General features: G+C 41.9%; 3 protein-coding genes across 5 annotated transcripts in view; 1 reads left to right on the plus strand and 2 right to left on the minus strand.

Moving 5' to 3' along the window:
• LOC113653753 (interferon-induced very large GTPase 1-like) overlaps nucleotides 1-12,500 on the minus strand; it is an 859,689-nt gene that overhangs the window by 349,035 nt on the left and 498,154 nt on the right. The window lies entirely within an intron of this gene.
• LOC113641895 (GTPase IMAP family member 7-like) lies at nucleotides 3,243-5,561 on the minus strand. The gene is made up of 2 exons (XM_027145028.2): nucleotides 5,443-5,561; nucleotides 3,243-4,304 (listed from the first exon to the last, which is right to left on the minus strand). The coding sequence occupies exons 1-2, from the start codon at nucleotides 5,465-5,467 to the stop codon at nucleotides 3,412-3,414; spliced, it is 918 nt and encodes a 305-aa protein (XP_027000829.2). The 5' UTR covers nucleotides 5,468-5,561; the 3' UTR covers nucleotides 3,243-3,411.
• LOC113641893 (meiosis inhibitor protein 1) overlaps nucleotides 6,414-12,500 on the plus strand; it is a 16,741-nt gene continuing 10,654 nt past the window's right edge. For both annotated transcript variants that reach the window (XM_047816241.1, XM_047816242.1), the window contains exons 1-16: nucleotides 6,414-6,572; nucleotides 6,653-6,808; nucleotides 7,447-7,567; nucleotides 7,699-7,749; nucleotides 7,825-7,931; nucleotides 8,324-8,444; nucleotides 8,600-8,803; nucleotides 9,135-9,250; nucleotides 9,492-9,603; nucleotides 9,698-9,814; nucleotides 9,941-10,040; nucleotides 10,121-10,255; nucleotides 11,554-11,662; nucleotides 11,768-11,859; nucleotides 12,038-12,179; nucleotides 12,276-12,387. In XM_047816241.1, the coding sequence (XP_047672197.1) occupies nucleotides 6,653-6,808; nucleotides 7,447-7,567; nucleotides 7,699-7,749; nucleotides 7,825-7,931; nucleotides 8,324-8,444; nucleotides 8,600-8,803; nucleotides 9,135-9,250; nucleotides 9,492-9,603; nucleotides 9,698-9,814; nucleotides 9,941-10,040; nucleotides 10,121-10,255; nucleotides 11,554-11,662; nucleotides 11,768-11,859; nucleotides 12,038-12,179; nucleotides 12,276-12,387 (1,795 nt within the window). In that variant the 5' untranslated portion in view covers nucleotides 6,414-6,572. The remainder of the gene's footprint in view (nucleotides 6,573-6,652; nucleotides 6,809-7,446; nucleotides 7,568-7,698; nucleotides 7,750-7,824; nucleotides 7,932-8,323; nucleotides 8,445-8,599; nucleotides 8,804-9,134; nucleotides 9,251-9,491; nucleotides 9,604-9,697; nucleotides 9,815-9,940; nucleotides 10,041-10,120; nucleotides 10,256-11,553; nucleotides 11,663-11,767; nucleotides 11,860-12,037; nucleotides 12,180-12,275; nucleotides 12,388-12,500) is intronic.

Here is a 12,500-nt window from a genome sequence, read left to right on the forward strand (position 1 = left end):
ACTACTGTAGCACGTCAGCTAACTATCTCAGCTAACTATCTCAGCTCTCACTACTGTAGCATGTCAGCTAACTATCTCAGCTAACTATCTCAGCTCTCACTACTGTAGCACGTCAGCTAACTATCTCAGCTAACTATCTCAGCTCTCACTACTGTAGCATGTCAGCTAACTATCTCAGCTAACTATCTCAGCTCTCACTACTGTAGCACGTCAGCTAACTATCTCAGCTAACTATCTCAGCTCTCACTACTGTAGCACGTCAGCTAACTATCTCAGCTAACTATCTCAGCTAACTATCTCAGCTCTCACTACTGTAGCACGTCAGCTAACTATCTCAGCTAACTATCTCAGCTAACTATCTCAGCTCTCACTACTGTAGCATGTCAGCTAACTATCTCAGCTAACTATCTCAGCTCTCACTACTGTAGCACGTCAGCTAACTATCTCAGCTAACTATCTCAGCTCTCACTACTGTAGCATGTCAGCTAACTATCTCAGCTAACTATCTCAGCTAACTATCTCAGCTCTCACTACTGTAGCACATCAGCTAACTATCTCAGCTAACTATCTCAGCTAACTATCTCAGCTAACTATCTCAGCTCTCACTACTGTAGCACATAAGCTAACTATCTCAGCTAACTATCTCAGCTAACTATCTCAGCTCTCACTACTGTAGCACGTCAGCTAACTATCTCAGCTAACTATCTCAGCTAACTATCTCAGCTCTCACTACTGTAGCACGTCAGCTAACTATCTCAGCTAACTATCTCAGCTCTCACTACTGTAGCACGTCTTGCTAACTATCTCAGCTAACTATCTCAGCTCTCACTACTGTAGCACGTCAGCTAACTATCTCAGCTAACTATCTCAGCTCTCACTACTGTAACACGTCAGCTAACTATCTCAGCTAACTATCTCAGCTAACTATCTCAGCTCTCACTACTGTAGCACGTCAGCTAACTATCTCAGCTAACTATCTCAGCTCTCACTACTGTAGCACATCAGCTAACTATCTCAGCTAACTATCTCAGCTAACTATCTCAGCTCTCACTACTGTAGCACGTCAGCTAACTATCTCAGCTAACTATCTCAGCTAACTATCTCAGCTCTCACTACTGTAACACGTCAGCTAACTATCTCAGCTAACTATCTCAGCTAACTATCTCAGCTCTCACTACTGTAGCACGTCAGCTAACTATCTCAGCTAACTATCTCAGCTCTCACTACTGTAGCACGTCTTGCTAACTATCTCAGCTAACTATCTCAGCTCTCACTACTGTAGCACGTCAGCTAACTATCTCAGCTAACTATCTCAGCTCTCACTACTGTAACACGTCAGCTAACTATCTCAGCTAACTATCTCAGCTAACTATCTCAGCTCTCACTACTGTAGCACGTCAGCTAACTATCTCAGCTAACTATCTCAGCTAACTATCTCAGCTCTCACTACTGTAGCACGTCAGCTAACTATCTCAGCTAACTATCTCAGCTCTCACTACTGTAGCACGTCTTGCTAACTATCTCAGCTAACTATCTCAGCTCTCACTACTGTAGCACGTCAGCTAACTATCTCAGCTAACTATCTCAGCTCTCACTACTGTAACACGTCAGCTAACTATCTCAGCTAACTATCTCAGCTAACTATCTCAGCTCTCACTACTGTAGCACGTCAGCTAACTATCTCAGCTCTCACTACTGTAGCACATCAGCTAACTATCTCAGCTAACTATCTCAGCTAACTATCTCAGCTCTCACTACTGTAGCACGTCTTGCTAACTATCTCAGCTAACTATCTCAGCTCTCACTACTGTAGCACGTCAGCTAACTATCTCAGCTAACTATCTCAGCTCTCACTACTGTAACACGTCAGCTAACTATCTCAGCTAACTATCTCAGCTAACTATCTCAACTCTCACTACTGTAGCACGTCAGCTAACTATCTCAGCTAACTATCTCAGCTCTCACTACTGTAGCACATCAGCTAACTATCTCAGCTAACTATCTCAGCTAACTATCTCAGCTCTCACTACTGTAGCACGTCAGCTAACTATCTCAGCTAACTATCTCAGCTCTCACTACTGTAACACGTCAGCTAACTATCTCAGCTAACTATCTCAGCTAACTATCTCAGCTCTCACTACTGTAGCACGTCAGCTAACTATCTCAGCTAACTATCTCAGCTCTCACTACTGTAGCACGTCTTGCTAACTATCTCAGCTAACTATCTCAGCTCTCACTACTGTAGCACGTCAGCTAACTATCTCAGCTAACTATCTCAGCTCTCACTACTGTAACACGTCAGCTAACTATCTCAGCTAACTATCTCAGCTAACTATCTCAGCTCTCACTACTGTAGCACGTCAGCTAACTATCTCAGCTCTCACTACTGTAGCACATCAGCTAACTATCTCAGCTAACTATCTCAGCTAACTATCTCAGCTCTCACTACTGTAACACGTCAGCTAAAGTTCTCTAAGTTTTGAAGACAGGCAAGAGTGACATCTCCACCACCCCCCACCCCCACCACCACCACCAAAAAAACAAATCAAGTGTTTCACCAGGATCACTGACCACATTTTAACCAAATACAAAATATTTTCCATTTATTAATGTGTGTGGATGGTATGTTTGTGTGTAGTGTTTCTGTACTGTGTGTGGGGTGTGTGTGGGGTGTGTGTGGTGTGTGTGGGGTGTGTGAGGGGATTAGTATTTGTTCTGATGAAGTGAAGCTCATTGAGTATGGATGGGTGGATGGATGGATGGATGGAAGGATGGATGGATGGATGGAGTTGAGCATCACTTCCCACTCCAGCAGTACATTTTACCCAGAACACACTGCTGCACTGTGGAGTGATGGCCTTGTTTATGTTGAGTGTGATGTAGTAACACAATGAGGAGAATCTCACATCACTGTTCAGTTTACTGCTTTATGGGATCACCTCAAATACAAAGACATGAAGAGGAGCAGTGAAGATAATTACACACTCCTAACACACACACACACACACACACACACACACACACACCCACTGCACTGACCTTATTAACACACACACACACACACACACTGCACTGACCTTATTAACACACACACACACACACACACACACACACTGCACTGACCTTATTAACACACACACACACACACACACACACACACACACACACACACACACACACACACACCCACTGCACTGACCTTATTAACACACACACACACACACACACACACTGCACTGACCTTATTAACACACACAAACACACACACACACACACTGCACTGACCTTATTAACACACACACACACACACACACACACACACACACACACACACACACACACACACACACACCAAACTGAGGGTCATGATTTCACAGCTACAGTGTGGACTGATGCTGGTCCGGTGTCCTGTCACTGCAGCAGTGTTTTACGATGTTTGTACAGCACTTTGCTCCCTTCCCTCATGGCCCCGCCCACCATTTTAGCAGCTGATGTGACTGACAGGGGAGTCGATGCTAAAGCCGCTGCCCTCTGCACCACTTTACTTTTCTTCCCTTTCCCTTTCTCCAGAACTCCAGAGCTCTCCAGTGCCCCCTTCCCCATGGCAGTCACTAACTCACACCAGAACTCACGCTCTGCTTTCTTCCTCCTCTCTTTATCATCCTCTCCTCTCTCTCTCTTCAGCTGCTTTTCTTCCAGAACCCTTCTCTCACACACATACCAATTCCCCTCATTCTTCTCTACCATTGCCTCCATATCCTTCACCAGCTCGCTCACTTGTGTCCGATCTCCATGCTTGGTGTTATCGAGCGTGTGAATCCTGCCCTCACATAACTGTAAGAATTCCCAGAGTTCCTTGCTCTCCTGTAGAAAGCTCTCTGCTGATTTGTTGTGCATCTGGTCAGCGTGTGTGAGGACAAGGACAGTGTGTTTGAGGGCCACTGAACCCAAAACGGTGTTGATCCACTCCAGAGTCAGGCGCTCTTCTGCTGATAATTTTCCCGGTTTGAGGACTAACAGAAGCGCATGAGGTCCAGGAGCAGAAAGCTCCATCATGCCACGTGCCACCTCAGCACACACCTCCTCTGAAGACATACAAGTGTGGAAAAAGCCTGGGGTGTCGATCACCTTCAGGCTCCGCCCCTCCACCTCACCACAGGCTCCTACACACTGCCGAGTGATGGACAGCGGTGAGATGTCGCTCTGAAACACGGACGTTCCCAGGATGGTGTTTCCAGTGGAGCTTTTACCAGAACCGGTCCGACCCAATAGGACAATCCGTAGATCTGCAGAACACACACTGTCTGAACACACACAAACACACACACACACACACACACACACACACACACACACACACACACAGCATTAGGAGTATGTTGTTGCACACTTCACTACATACAGTGTTAACAGTGTATGTCTATAGTTATGTTGTTCTCCACTGGTAATGTCTCAGTATTACACACAAGTTAAACTTTACGTGACGTGACATACGGCTAAGTGCGGTGACCCAGACTCAGAATTCGTTCTCTGCATTTGACCCATCCAAAGTGCACACACGCAGCAGTGAACACACACACACTGTGAACACACACCCGGAGCAGTGCGCACCCATTTTTATGCTGCGGTGCCCGGGGAGCAGTTGGGGGGTTCAGTGCCTTGCTCAAGGGCACCTAAGTCGTGGCCGGCCCGAGACTCAAACCCACAACCTTAGGATTACGAGTCAGACTCTCTAACCATTAGGCCACGACTAAGATTAGTTAAAATGGCCAGCAGCATTGTACAAACATTATTCAGCTTACCTGCAGTAACTAAAACCACCTGAAGTGTGTGAGCAGTCGTGTTGTGTTGTGTTTTGTGTTGTTGTGTGTCTGAGGCAGAGCTACTGTTTATACCACATCCCAAGACACCACACCTTTACTGTGTAACACACTGATACTGTGAATCTCCTGTCTACACAAACATTACATACTGTAGCTAGACTCACTGAGTAATCCAGTGTGATGACGTCATCGGGTTTGCTGTGAGATTAATGAGGTGCAATAAAAGGGGAATAAAGGCAGTAATTTATGTGTTAAAGATCAACCTTAATAACAGCTACTACTGAAGATACAGGCGTTATATTATGGTAATAAACAAAGGCTCATCGTTTCAGAATCACTAAAACACAGATTTGTGTTTTTAAATCTCAGGTAAAGCTGAACAGCAGGTCTATGTGCAGGTATCTGGGCGCGTGCGCGTGCGCGTGCAGGATGCATGCAGGTATCTATAGACCTCTTTACAGACGTGTTTATTTTCCCCCGCTGCAGTATGATACCACATCCGCCTTCTCTCTCTCTCTCTCTCTCTCTCTCTCTCTCTCTCTCTCTCTCTCTCTCTCTCTCTCTCTCTCTCACACACACACACACACACACACACACACACACACACACACACACTCACCTCCGGTACATTCCAACGAGGTCATGATGTCACCGCGTGCACAAAGTACAGGTGATCTGTCGGGCGCTCGCGCATCCGCTGCAGAGTCTGACCCAGTGACGTCATCGCCGCAGTGACGGAGAACGGTTATGAAAAAAAAGCTTAATACATTTATATTTATATTTATATTTATTTATCTACACAGCTTCCTAAATGTGTATTTATATAATAATAATAATAATAATAATAATAATAATATTAATAATAATAATAATAATGTATAAATATCTAAAACAAATAATATCTTAACTGATGTTATATAAATATTATATTTATAAATTATATAAATTAGATAATTTAATGCAATATATACTATAATTACTGTAATGTGTTTCAGGGGTTTTCTTTATTTTAAATATTTGAATTTAAAACATTTTTTATTGTCTTTAAAGGATTACATCAGTCAGAGGCATACTGAATAACAAAACCATACAAGTTAATATAAAAGATAAATGAATGAATGAATGAATGAATGAATGAATGGATGAATGAATGAATGAATAAAGTTAAATAAAATACAAAAATGCTTACAGATATAAATATATTTAACAGCTTCCTTATTATTTAAACATAACAATGCATTTAAATATTGTTAAACTTTCAAAATTAAGAATAATAATTAAAAATATTCCCCATGGTCAAATTTGTCATGGAATAGAAATGAATAGAACTTAAAAAAAGATGAGATGCTTAAGGAAAATCAGGACAAACTCCAAAATAAAAGAGAAATAAAACACAAAAGTACAACATTACGTCATTATCACAAGTCTGCTGAAAACTCCAGCTCGACGTTTACGCGCTTGCGTCATCACGTATGTAAATTGTCTCGCGCCGCAGTGGGCGGAGTCACACTGACTGGAGCTGGAAGCGGTGTGAAAATAAACTGTTTAAAATTTAACTTCATGTTATTACAGAAAATGTACTTTTAATTAATAACTACAATCATAATACGTGTTTATAAATACAATTATTATTAATAATAATATTTCTGGCTTGATTTTATTCTCCTAAGCCTTAGCATGTTAGCACGTTAGCCTGTTAGCACGCTAGCTAGCTCTGTGTCGTGAGAGACTTTCTCACTCTGAGGAGATGTGAGAGACATAAATACATAATATGTATTAACACATAAATATTCAGGTGTTTGGTGCAGTAACAGTGTTTATTCTAACAGATGGCGACTTTAGACGTCGTGTATGAGAAGATTCACCACAAACACGGTCCCCGGTGGTGTGCGCACGTGGGAACCGGACATGACGCAGCAGCGAGCGCGAGCCTCAGAGTGTGTGTCGCGTGCGTCGTCGAGCTGACTGACAGCTGCCACGTGTCGGTAAAACATTCTGTTTAACTTAATAAATATTAGTTATATGGATTAAATGTAATGCCGAGGAAAATACAGGGTTAGCACTAAATAAGTGTATTTGGCGCTATTTAATTCCCAAAACTCTAAAACTATAAATATTACTATAATAATTCTACAATAATTTAATGTATGCTATAATAATAATAATTAAACTTTAATAACCCCGGCTGTGGTCATGTCATGTTTACATCACTCAGTACACAGCTGCTGGTGTTTACATCACGTGTCAGTAAATCTGTGATGGTTGTTTATAAGTGTTGTATAGTAAAGTGTCAGTACGTCACTCAGTCCACTAGGGGGCAGTGTAGAGTCGCTCACAGACACATCTCTGCTCTACAAGATGTACTGGACACCATCAGGCTACGTGCTCTTACATTTCTGATTAAATGCCATTTGAAGTGGTTTAATAAACAGAACACATAGAGTATATTATACATTACATTTACATTAAAAATAGTAATTATGTCCACATATCTGTGTCCCGTGTTGTGTTGTGTATCTATAAACACACCTGATTTCACTCCTATTCACCGATTCACTGTTATAGGCACTACAGCTGAATGAGCTATGACCTTTCACGTGTGTGTGTGTGTGTGTGTGTGTAGGTTGTGCGTAAGTCGATGGCACTGACGGGTGTAGCAGAGCTGCTAAAGACTGAAGGAGTGATGAGGGAAATCCTGCAGCAGGATGACGGTGTGTGTGTGCGTTTCACCACCTCATTACTCAGTAAGACACACAGTCTCTCTCTCTTCACATCCACTTACATAAAGATGTATAACAATAATGTAATAATAATGTAATGTATAAAAAAGTGACAGAATAGATGGAGATGTGAACATTTTAATGTGTGTGTCTAGAGATGCTACAGACTGTTGAAGAATCTTCTACACTGGACAAAGTCATGCAGGGTGAGCAAACTGACGTAGGTCTTAAACCACACCCTTACGACATGGTACACACATTTGTGAGTGTATGTGTTGTAGACACCTTCTGTGTGTGTGTTTTGTGTGTCTCAGTGCTGGTTCAGCTGTTGTTGGAACTGAAGTCAGAGCATTTAGTGCAACACTTGATAAATGAACTCCAAACACAGGTGAGAGACACAGACACACACACAGACAGACACACAGACAATCAGGACAGACAGACAGACACACACACAGAGACAATCAGGACAGACAGACACACACACACACAGACAGACAATCAGGACAGACAGACAGACAGACAGACACACCGACAGACACACAGACAGACAGACAGACTGATACTGTGTTACAGGCAGGGACACAGCTGGACACAGACAGGCAGTAGAAAGGCAGACAAGCACAAGGACGGTCAGTCCTATAGTGATTTGGTCACATGGACAGGCAGACAGACTGTTGTGGATAGAGACACACACACACACATACACACACTTGGACAGACAGACAGATCCTGTGCTATTATATAGCTAATTTATTAATAACTGATATTCTCTCTCAGCTCTGTGGTGTGAACTGGTCCGTGGTGTGTGTGACGTTTTTGGGTAAATTGCTGGATGCTGTTCCTGCAGTATCGCACATGCTGACCAGCACAAACTGTGAGAACTTTTTTCTCCTTCTGTGTTAGTACAACGTACATTATTATTATTATTCCTGTTGTAGATGTGTTGTGTGCATGTTGTTTTATTGTTTAAGTCTAGTACAGATTATGTGTATAGCTGCATACGTTTAAAGTGTAAATGTTCATATTGTATTCATGTGTCCTTCTCTGTACAAGTGTGTGTGCTGGAGAGCTTGTGTGTGCAAATGGTGAGTGCAGACGAGGAGCTGAAGGCGGCAGCGTGTTACGTGTTCCGTGGTGTGTGGGAGTCAGAGGATGCACGTCACTCCATGCCTCAAACACTCAGGGAAAGAGTGTGTGTGTTACTTTTAAACACACTGAAACATGCTTCTGTGCACCAACTCATTGTCAACTGCCTTGGTGTGTGTGTGCGTGTGTGCGTGTGTGTGTATGTGCATGTGTGTGTATATGTGTGTGTGCGTGTGTGTGTGCGTGTGTTTGTGTGTGTGTGTTTGTGTGTGTGTGTGTTCATATTTTACAAACAATAGGAGTATCATTGTGTTTTGATTCAGGGAGTTTAAATAAAGGTGTGTGTGTTTGTGTGTGTGTGTGTGTGTTTGTATGTTTGTGTGTTTGTGTGTGTGTGTGTTCATATTTTACAACAATAACAGTATCATTGTGTTTTGATTCAGGGAGTTTAAATAAAGGTGTGTGTGTGTGTGTGTGTGTGTGTGTGTGTGTGTGTGTGTAGGGCTGCTGTTACTGATGCTGCGTTCAGGAGAGACAGTGTGTTTCCTGATGACTCAGGAAGAAGACACAAAGCACTCAGATCTCCAACACTGTTCATTACCACTCATATTAAAGAGGGTATGTGTGTAATAAAGTGTGTGAATGTTGTTGTGCACATGTTATAATCTAGTGAATATTACACTGTAAGGACAAAGGCTTAAACTTCTAGTGTGTCACAGACAGATCCTCGTTCTCCTGTCTACACCTGAATAATGTGCCTAAATTTGTGTCCAAAAATATATATCCAGCACTGAATCTTTAAAACTGACTGTGGTGTGTGTGTGTGTGTGTGTGTGTGTGTGTGTGTGTGTGTGTGTAGGTATTGTTGAGTGGTGATGAGTGTCTGCAGGTGGCCAGTGTTCAGTGTGTGAGTGCTGTACTCAGTCACTCCACTCAGTACTGCATGTCCTTCATACACGGTGACATCCCAGGTATTACAGCAGTGCACTCACAGCCAATCACAGTGGCCCTTTCTGAATTACAGTCTGGGGATCGTGTGTGTGTGTGTGTGTGTGTGTGTCTCAGAGTTCCTGTTTGAGCGTCTGAGCAGCAGTAACGACGTCCTCCTGTGGTGTGTGTACAGCTGTGTGTTACAGCTGTGTGAAGACTCGCTGTTTTTCTCTCAGTGCCACTCTCTTTACGGTGAGCGTCCTGTCAGTCGTCCGATCGGAACACAGCGGGTTACTTCCTGTTCATGCTAATAAAGGCTAAGCTCTGTAAATAAAAAGGTAGTAATAACACCACTTAGTGTGTGTGTGTGTGTGTTAGGTATCGAGTCTGTAGTGCGCAGTCTGAAGGAGTCCCTGAAGCTGTCTAACCTGGAGGTCCCCAAACAGGGACTGCAGCTGCTTACAGTTATACTGGAGAAGTAACACAAACACTTGTACAATGTTCTCACACACATGTTTATCTCATGTGACATGTCTGTAAAGTGTGTGTTTGTGTTAGGCAGCCAGCAGGAGTGCGTCTGTTCCCAATCGGCCCCACGTTTGTGAACGTGGCTGATGTGGTGATAGTGGGCTTGGCTTCACCTTGTCTCCAAGTAGCAACACAGGCAGCACGAGCAGCTACGGCACTGATGAAGTAAACACACAGTACACACAGAACACACACACGTACACACACACATGTACACAATGTGAACCTGTTAGCTACAATTTACATGCAGCCTAGTACACTCTTTACCCCAATTGTGTTTACTTAGTTTACTGCACAAAACAGTTAAAGTTATCATCACATTACTTGTGTTTTAAATGTAAACACACTAAGTGCATGTGGAGAGTCTGCACATAATTGTGGCCCATGTGCACGGGTTGTTCCTGTAATCTGTACTATAAATGATGTGCTGCTGTTACAGGATCTAATGCCAACAGCTCACATCATCTATTACACCTCCTTGTCTTAGTGCCTGCCCTTTAGCTGTTAATTATATATATATATATATATTATACACTTTGTAAATTTTGGCAAAAATAAATACAAAATAACTAGGAAAAAAAAAAGCAAACAAAATTCTGCTCCAGGACTTTCAAACCTGCAGTAATGTGTATCTAATAGTCTAATAGTTATTTATTTAGTTTTTCTTTGTATAATTGATGTTTTGCTTTTAACGGTGGATGTAGTGACTTTAGGGTTTATAGAACTCCGGGTGTAAAAATGTACATCTTTGTTCTTTAAACTCTTGGTTACTTGATTCTTGTTCTTTTGGGAATTTATACTTTATTTATTTATTTGTTTATTTGTTTGTTTGTTTGTTCATTAATAAAACAAAACACCTGAAAATGTCACGTGGACTTAAATATGTAAGTTACAAGAAATATAATGAATATAAGATATAAATATAATATATACATATAAAAGAATGAATAAATAAATAAAGGAATAAACTAAAGCCAAGAACTACAAAGAAAATAATTTTCTCAAATAAATTCCTTCAAGGTTAACGTCCTTTTTTCTCCCTGTTATAGTTTATTTATTATTATGCAGTCATTCTCAGATATCTAACACAACTTGTCCTCCATGTCTTCACCTTTTAAAACTTTATATTGACACATATAAGCCTACACTACTGACTTATGGTCTGTGATGTGCATCATGCTCAGGGAAATGATTTAATCACAAACTGTCTGCTTTGACGTCAGATGCTGTTAGAATTAGTTTCCAGCAGGTGTCACTGTAGAGCTTTTACAGCCTCTACTGATGTAAACCAGCATTTTTAGTCATTTTTACTTCCAATGTGTTACTAGTTATAAAGCTGCGTTCTGCTCCTCACCACCTGTCTACTCTTGCACATACATTTATATTACAATTAGTCTGTTTTATTGATATATTTCTGACACCTGTAATGATGTACACTGATTACATATGACCACTTTGTGCAGGATGCATCACCAGTCCACTCCAGTGCATTATGGAGAGTTAAGAAAGATTATGGAGGCTTTGTCATGCAGATTCACAGAGTTACCCTCACGGACCATCTCACAGCGCAGAGTGAGTGAGAGAGTGTGTGTGTAAATAATACTATGATATAAACAGACGAGGGGGGACGGGGACGGAACTGAACACACAGTTATGACACGTTCCTGTTTGTCTTAGAGGTGTTTTGCAGAGCCCAAGTCCAGTTCTCAGTCCACCAAAGCAGGAACATTCTTAATGCAAGCACTTGTGTGCTTTCACGAGACTTGTAGGTCAGTAACATTCACACACCAAAACATCATAATGTGGTATCTTAATGAATCAGAACCTCAGCCTCAGTACCACTGAAAGGTCACATCATTTTGTTCTCAGTTAATTACACAGTGTATGTAAGTTGTTATTCTGTATCCTGTGCCATTTAAGTGTTTATACAGCTGTGTGTATGTTCAGGCTGTTGGAGGAGTGTGTGTGTGAAGCCACTGTGACGGACAGTCCATTGACAGCAGCAGGAGAAAAAGATGACGACACGCTGGAGTGTGTGTGTGTGTATTTGCTGAAATGCTGTGATACAGTGTACATTCCTACTGTTACTGTAAGTCACACACACACACACACACGTACACAACCTCTATGCAGTTCCTGACACACACAACTAAACATATTAAAGTGTAAACCTGTGTCTGTTTAGAGAGTGTGTGAGCGCACCCCCAGTCCTCGGGTTCTGCAGCTCTTCCTCTCCATTCTGTCCATGCAGTTTTCTCTCTCGCCGTCACTCATGCCTGCTTTTGCTAACAAGCTTGGTGAGAACACACACATCAAAACTTAGCACAGTTGTTAGCAAATAGGTTCCTTTTTAAATTATTAAACTATTAGATGTTCCTCTCTTTATTTATCTCTCTATTTACCTTCCTCC

Source organism: Tachysurus fulvidraco, chromosome 7, assembly GCF_022655615.1.
Source record: "Tachysurus fulvidraco isolate hzauxx_2018 chromosome 7, HZAU_PFXX_2.0, whole genome shotgun sequence".
NCBI classification, from domain to species: Eukaryota; Metazoa; Chordata; class Actinopteri; order Siluriformes; family Bagridae; genus Tachysurus; species Tachysurus fulvidraco.

What these genes read in the sequence shown, in the direction of transcription:
- LOC113641895 (XM_027145028.2), bottom strand. Translation starts at nt 5,467, where the DNA reads ATGACCTCGTTGGAATGTACCGGAG. An exon ending in CTCGTTGGAATGTACCGGAG is followed by an intron (nt 4,305 to 5,442) that starts GTGAGTGTGTGT and finishes GTGTGTGTTCAG; the next exon opens with ACAGTGTGTGTTCTGCAGAT.